The following is a 7,781-nucleotide window of genomic DNA, read 5'->3' as shown; positions in this document are numbered from 1 at the left end:
GTCAATGTTTTCTTGGGTGAGGGCTATGGCTCTCCCTACTCCTCTTGAATTTAGCTGCCCACTTTTGCACAGGTGATAAAGCTGGAGCATCATCCCCAAATGTAGCAAGCATGTCAGCATGAATGTCCATGGGGGCTAACCCCCATTTGATCCATTTTCACAAAATACCTCTAGCACTACTTTTCCAAGTTCTCAATTCTGTATCCAGTGCGGGTTTATCTGGAAAGAAAGCATGCAGTTGGCATCAGTAATGGTTGAATTTAAGGCATGCCAAATTTAATTACTGTATGATAACCCCTTCCTAATCAGCCTATGAACCTTTCAGCCCACCCTTGGATTCAAAGACCAAGTATTGTAAAAGTCCTGCTGGTGTGCTGAAAGATTGTCACTTTCTGATCAGAGATCTAGCATTTACTTGTGTTATCTGATCAACACCCCAGACTAGCAAGGGCATTAAATTGTAACACCATCAGCTGGGTCCAAGCTTGGTCCAGAAGATTTTGTTTTCACCATAACTAGTGCACCCAAGTATGGATGCAGTGATAGAGGGAGTTTTAGTTTGTTTATTTAACATCCCCCAAACAAGAATCACTGGGATTAGGGAGCTTTTGGTTTGAGATATGTGGAGTGGTGAAGAGCCAGTAGTCAGACTGTGTTGCCCTTAAGGCATTTCTTTGAATAAATAAGTTCATATGTTAAATAAATAATTCTAAAAATATTTCTATTTTATTAAGAATGATTACGAGGTGTTTAGATTAACAGTTCATGCTTTATGTAAGTTTTTGTTAGGAAATGTTGTCGGTAAATTCTACTTCCGGTTCCGGCCGTGCACTTCCGGTCTGGCAGCGGACTAACGGTTTTACGTTTTTTATTGCCGTTAAACAAGAGAACATACCTGAAGTAATCTGATCGGATGCTTACCACACTGAATTATCAGGCAGGAACGCCGTAAGTTGCAATTATTTGACAGCTTATACTGATGACTTTGAATATTACTGCTTATTTTGCCGAAATGTTAATTTAGTGAGTTGATGTACTTTATTTGTGAAATCTTGTTGAGTCCAAGGTTATTTTCTGTCATTTCAGTTTTCACCACACATGTTATGAAGACAATTAAACAAGCTGCAACTAATCTCCAGGGTCTTCATTTCGCGGTTTAACTCGGTGTCACCAACATCCTTGTTGAAAACACTAGAGTGAAAAGGCGCCAACTGACGATTCATCACGGTCAAAATGGCATCCACCAGCAAGTCGGCACGCAGCCTTAGGACCAGTCGCTCATCTGGATCAGCGGTAAGTGCCGCCCATGCTCGAGCTAAAGCGGAGGCTGCTAAGGTCAGAGCATCCTATGCAACTAAGGAAGCACAATTGAAAGTTGAGAAAGCGCAAAGCGAACTGGAAAAGGCTAAAATAGAGGCAAAGTTAGAAGTGTTAACATTACAAAAAGAAGCCGATGCTGCGGTAGCTGAAGCACAAGTACTAGAGGAAGCTGAGGCAATGCAAGAGGAGTCTGAGAGCAAAAAATCTTCATCAGAAGAAGCTAAATTAGAACGTACAAGTGGATACGTACAGTCTCAGATGGACCTCGTTCAATCTCCACATCCTCAAGAATTACTAAACACCCCTCGTCTACAAGTTAGCTCACCTAACACATTTGTAACGTGGCATCCACCCGACGATAGCAATTTAGAGCCACAGCCCATCATCTGTGAACGAAAGCTTACTAAAGACAATGTTGCTGCCCTAAATATGCCCAATCAACCCAGAGATGAAACCAAATTTAAGTTGGAGAAACCAAACACCTCTCTCAACCCGATCTGCTCACCATTCACGCCTCGCCCTAACATCCCATCCAGCATCTCACATCCAGTTGAGCCATTTGCCCAATACATGGCACGACGAGATCTAATCACTTCAGGCCTTTACCAGTTCGACGACAAACCAGAGAATTATAGAGCATGGTACTCTTCATTCACCAGTGCAACAGGTGAGGTCCAACTAAGTCCCATTCAAGAGCTAGATCTCATGACAAAGTGGTTAGGAAAAGAGTCAAGCGATCAGGTGAAACGCATACGCTCAGTACACATCAACAACCCCACATTGGCGCTTCACAAGGCATGGGAGAGACTAAACGAATGTTATGCAGCACCCGAAATAATCGAAAAGTCACTCTTCCAACAACTGGACAGTTTTCCAAGAATAACTGTAAAAGATAACATCAAGCTGCGTGAATTAGGGGACCTGCTACAAGAGATTCAAAGCGCCAAGGAAGACGGATATCTCCCTGGCCTACAATATCTGGACACTTCTCGTGCAATTGGCCCAATCATAGAAAAACTCCCGTATGGACTTCAGGAGAGGTGGATGTCACATGGCTCTCAATACAAAGAGGAAAATCAAGGCTGTTTCCCACCTTTTGAGTATTTCTGCAAATTCATATGCAAAGAGGCAAAGAAATGCAATGATCCGAGTTTCCACCAACAAAACAGCCCAATACACTCAAAACCAGAAAAACCTTATGCAAAGAACTTTGACTCTAGGAAACCGATTACTGTACACAAAACCAATATCTTTCCGCCTATCAAGGACTTTAACAGGAACTGCCCACTGCATAATAAGCCACATCCACTCAAAAAATGCAGAACGTTTAGAAATAAACCACTCGACAAAAGGAAGGCCTTCCTCAAAGAGAAAGGAATATGCTTCAGATGCTGCTCTTCAGACAGTCATCTTGCAAAGGGCTGTAAATCTGCAGTAACTTGTTCTGAATGTAATAGCATGAGTCACGACACAGTCATGCACCCAGGTCCTCCACCACAGATCTACAAGGCTCCCTCACCAGCACTGGAGGATGGCGGGGAGGGAGAAAACGGTCCAGATGCAGTCAATGTCACAACAACCTGCACGGATGTGTGCAGTCCAGGTCAGTGGGGTCGTTCATGTTCCAAGATATGTCTTGCATGGGTGTACCCAAAGGGTTACAAAGACAGAGCTATCAAAGCTTATGTAATATTAGATGATCAGAGCAATCGTTCCTTAGCCAGGCCTGAGTTCTTTGAACTTTTCAACATTAAAAATGAACCTCTCGCCTACAATCTCAGAACATGCTCTGGTGTGGTTGAAACCTGGGGTAAAATAGCTGAAGGATTTGAAATTGAGTCACTAGATAGATCAGTGGTTATTCCCCTACCCCCACTCATTGAGTGTCAAGACATTCCCAACAACAGGAGTGAAATCCCAACCCCTAGTGCGGTGCTACACCAGCCACACCTCCAATCCATAGCAAAGTACATCCCAGAACTAGATCCTAAAGCTGAAATACTCCTGTTACTAGGGCGAGATGTTCTACGGGTGCACAAGGTCAGGCAGAGAGTGAATGGCCCCCATAATGCGCCCTTCGCCCAGTGCTTAGACCTGGGGTGGGTTGTAGTTGGGGAGGTTTGTCTGGGTAATGTTCATAGGCCGACAGTCAGCACTCTCAAAACAGTTGTCCTGGAAAATGGTCGCCCTACAGTTTTCAAACCCTGTGACAGCCTTCTGCGATTCAAGGAAACGCCACACACAATTAGGCCAAGTAAAGCACCCGAGCAAACTCTAGGACAAACGGTCTTTAACCAGACAGAAAATGACAATAAACCAGCTCCCTCAGTACAGGATGCTCTCTTTATCAAAATGATGGACAGTGCTATGTTCAGAGATGAGGACAACAGTTGGGTCGCCCCACTTCCGTTTAAAGAACCTCGCCAGCAACTGCCAAACAACAGAGAGCGGGCAATCACGAGATTCTTGTCCTTAAAACGCAACCTAAACAGGAAGCCCAAAATGCAGGAGCAATATGTGGCTTTCATGGGAGAGATTTTCTCTAATGGTCACGCTGAGGTGGCACCCCCACTAAAACAGGAAGAGGAGTGCTGGTACCTTCCAACCTTTGGAGTTTACCACCCAAGGAAACCCAATCAGATCAGGGTTGTTTTCGACTCCAGCGCCCAGTACTCTGGTGTCTCACTTAACAACGTCCTCCTTACTGGCCCTGATCTAAATAACACACTCCTTGGAGTTCTTCTCCGCTTCCGGACAGAAAGTGTTGCGATAATGGCAGATATAAAGCAAATGTTTCACTGCTTCGTGGTGCGTGAGGACCATCGTAACTTCCTCCGTTTTCTCTGGCACAGGGACAATGATATAAATAAGGAAGTTATCGACTATCGCATGAAAGTCCATGTATTTGGCAACTCACCGTCTCCTGCTGTTGCTGTTTACGGACTACGCAGGGCCATCAGAGCAGGTGCAAAGGACTATGGAGCAGATACTGTCAAGTTTGTGGAGAGGCACTTTTACGTTGACGATGGCTTGATCTCCGTTCCCTCTCCCGCCGAGGCTATAGACTTGCTTCAGAGAACACAAGCCTCACTCGCTGAATCCAACCTGCGCCTGCATAAGTTTGTTTCTAACTCGCAGGCAGTCATGCAGGCCTTCTGCCCTGAAGATTGTGCACCAGTCATTAAAGACTTGGATTTAAGTGGTGAAGAAACACAATCCCAGCGAAGCCTTGGGCTCATTTGGGAAATAACAACAGACACATTCACTTACTCAGTAGCCGACACAGACAAACCATTTACTCGGCGTGGCATACTGTCAGCCGTCAATAGTGTCTTTGATCCCCTGGGCCTATTGGCACCTGTCACAATCCAAGGAAGAGCTCTGCTCAGAGAGCTCAGTTCAGAATGTTCAGATTGGGACACACCCCTTCCTGAGGACAAGCAAAGCAAGTGGGAAATGTGGAGAAATTCCCTTCAGGACCTAAAAGAACTACACGTCCCTAGAACCTACACATCTACCTCACTCAGTCAAGCAACGCACAAAGAACTGTGTTTATTCTCAGACGCGTCAACTATGGCCATAGGAGCTGTAGCCTATTTAAAGGCAGTCCAAAGAGATGGCGAAGTTGAGGTCGGATTCATAATGGGCAAGGCAAAGCTTGCTCCATTGTCAAAACTGACTATACCAAGACTTGAACTGTGTGCAGCTGTCTTGGCAGTAGAAATGGCTGATCTCATTCAGGATGAGTTGGACTTGCACTTTGACGCAGTACACTTTTATACGGACAGTAAGGTTGTACTGGGCTACATCTGTAATGAGTCTAAGAGATTCTACCAGTATGTCCACAACAGGGCACAGCGCATTCGCCAGTCTTCAAAGCCAGAACAATGGCACTACGTGCGCACAGAGGAAAACCCAGCAGACCACGCATCGAGGTCGTTGTCAGCAGCTCAGCTAAAAAAGTCCACCTGGTTTACCGGACCATCCTTCATCCACCATTCTCCTGCAGAGAAAACTCAAATGAGTGGAATGTTTGAGTTAATTGAACCTGAAAAGGACTCAGAAATTAGGCCACAAATCAGAACACATGCCACTCACCTCCAAGTACCCAGCAGTAAGCGTTTTGAGCGCTTTTCCACGTTTAAGTCCTTAGTCAGAGCAATAGCAAATCTTATCCACATCGCAAAATCTTTCAATAGGACCAATCCGAACAGTAAATGCAAAGGCTGGCACAAATGTCACCTGCCTCTTACTCCAGAGGAGCTATCTCAAGCAAAAACCATCATCCTCAAAGAGGCACAAAAGGCCCACTTTGGAAAAGAACTTTCTGCCCTTAATGCTTGCAAGCCGATCTCAAAGCAGAGCCCTCTACAAAAGCTCAGCCCAATCCTACAGGATGGTCTCATTTCTGTTGGAGGCCGACTTAAACACTCAGAGATTGAGAACTTCGAAAAGAGCCCTGTAATTCTCCCCAAAGACAGTCACATTTCCCTTCTGCTCACTCGTCATCACCACGAGCAAACAGAGCATCAAGGCCGTCATCTGACGGAAGGAGCAATCAGGGCTGCTGGACTGTGGCTTTTAGGTGGCAAAAGACTGATCAACTCAGTAATCCACAAATGTTTAACCTGCCGCAAACTGCGTGGAAAACAAGAACAGCAACTTATGGCGGCCCTGCCACCTGAACGCCTAAAAACCTGTCCTCCTTTCACCTATGTTGGCCTTGACGTCTTCGGGCCCTGGAATATAACAACCAGGCGTACCAGAGGTGGAGTAGCTGAAAGTAAGCGGTGGGCCATTTTGTTTACTTGCATGAGTTCAAGAGCCGTCCATATTGAGGTAATCGAATCTCTAGATACGTCCAGCTGCATAAACGCCCTCCGCCGCTTCTTTGCTCTAAGAGGACCCGCCAAACAGTTGTTATCTGATCGTGGCACCAATTTTGTTGGAGCTTCAAAGGAACTAGGAATGGACAAATCAATGCAGAAGTACCTAACAGAGCAAGGTTGCAGCTGGGAATTCAATCCGCCACATGCTTCCCACATGGGAGGCTCTTGGGAGCGCATGATCGGAGTCGCCCGCAGAATCCTGGATTCCATGCTATTGCAAAACAAGGTTCAACTGACTCACGAAGTGCTTTGCACTCTCATGGCCGAAATTACAGCCATCATAAATGCAAGGCCGCTTGTTCCTGTGTCCTCCGATCCAGAGAACCCCTTTATTCTATCCCCCTCAATGCTCCTTACACAAAGGTCTTGCCTTCTCCCCCCATCTGGAGAGTTCTTCAATAAAGACCTTTACACCAAACAATGGAGACAAGTCCAAGCTCTCTCCAACCAGTTCTGGATGCGCTGGAGGCGAGAGTATTTGCCCACATTACAACAAAGGCAGAAATGGACTGTATCACGCAGAAATCTCCAAGTTGGTGACCTAGTTCTGCTCAAGGACAAGCAGGTCAGACGTAACAGCTGGCCCATGGCAAGGATCACTGCCACATTCCCAAGCAAGGACAATCGAGTCAGAAAGATTGAGGTAAAGGCATGTGATCAAGGCTCTGTAAAGACATTTATGCGACCAGTTACTGAAGTTATTCTGCTTATGCCAAAGGACTGAATGTTTATTGTATTGTTTAGTATAGTGGCCTCACGAGGCCAGGCGGGGAGTGTGTTGCCCTTAAGGCATTTCTTTGAATAAATAAGTTCATATGTTAAATAAATAATTCTAAAAATATTTCTATTTTATTAAGAATGATTACGAGGTGTTTAGATTAACAGTTCATGCTTTATGTAAGTTTTTGTTAGGAAATGTTGTCGGTAAATTCTACTTCCGGTTCCGGCCGTGCACTTCCGGTCTGGCAGCGGACTAACGGTTTTACGTTTTTTATTGCCGTTAAACAAGAGAACATACCTGAAGTAATCTGATCGGATGCTTACCACACTGAATTATCAGGCAGGAACGCCGTAAGTTGCAATTATTTGACAGCTTATACTGATGACTTTGAATATTACTGCTTATTTTGCCGAAATGTTAATTTAGTGAGTTGATGTACTTTATTTGTGAAATCTTGTTGAGTCCAAGGTTATTTTCTGTCATTTCAGTTTTCACCACACATGTTATGAAGACAATTAAACAAGCTGCAACTAATCTCCAGGGTCTTCATTTCGCGGTTTACCCCGGTGTCACCAACATCCTTGTTGAAAACACTAGACAGACAAATTTCTTCCCGGGGTGGACAGTTATTTATTTTAACTTTACTTTTACATAGTCCATACATATGGTAAATGGTAAATGGACTAGTTCTTATATAGCACTTTTCTACTCAATCAGAGCACTCAAAGCGCTTAATACATAGTATTATGTACTATAAATTCAGTTAGCACTGTTTTCTAAAGTCTGCAATGTACTATGTACTTGTGATATATTATCTGTTGAACACAGAGACAGTACTACAAAGAAAGTAT

The 7,781-nt window shown here is 44.6% G+C and overlaps 1 protein-coding gene across 1 annotated transcript; it reads left to right on the top strand.

Annotated features, from left to right (window-relative positions):
• The first annotated feature begins 683 nt into the window (after window positions 1-683).
• Window positions 684-7,547, top strand: LOC115799898 (uncharacterized). Its single transcript, XM_030757194.1, has 4 exons — window positions 684-948; window positions 1,087-1,293; window positions 2,821-7,280; window positions 7,419-7,547. The coding sequence occupies exons 2-3, from the start codon at window positions 1,234-1,236 to the stop codon at window positions 6,931-6,933; spliced, it is 4,173 nt and encodes a 1,390-aa protein (XP_030613054.1). The 5' UTR covers window positions 684-948; window positions 1,087-1,233; the 3' UTR covers window positions 6,934-7,280; window positions 7,419-7,547.
• The last annotated feature ends 234 nt before the right edge of the window (window positions 7,548-7,781 follow it).

This window comes from Archocentrus centrarchus, chromosome 20 (genome assembly GCF_007364275.1).
Source record: "Archocentrus centrarchus isolate MPI-CPG fArcCen1 chromosome 20, fArcCen1, whole genome shotgun sequence".
Taxonomy (NCBI): Eukaryota; Metazoa; Chordata; class Actinopteri; order Cichliformes; family Cichlidae; genus Archocentrus; species Archocentrus centrarchus.
Note: the sequence above shows the minus strand (reverse complement) of the source record. Positions and strands in the feature narration are given on the sequence as shown.

Coding starts and splice junctions, on each gene's coding strand:
- LOC115799898 (XM_030757194.1), top strand. CDS start 1,234: ATGGCATCCACCAGCAAGTCGGCACGCAGCCTTAGGACCAGTCGCTCA. Junction 1,294..2,820: donor GTCGCTCATCTGGATCAGCG/GTAAGTGCCGCC, acceptor CCTCCACCACAG/ATCTACAAGGCTCCCTCACC.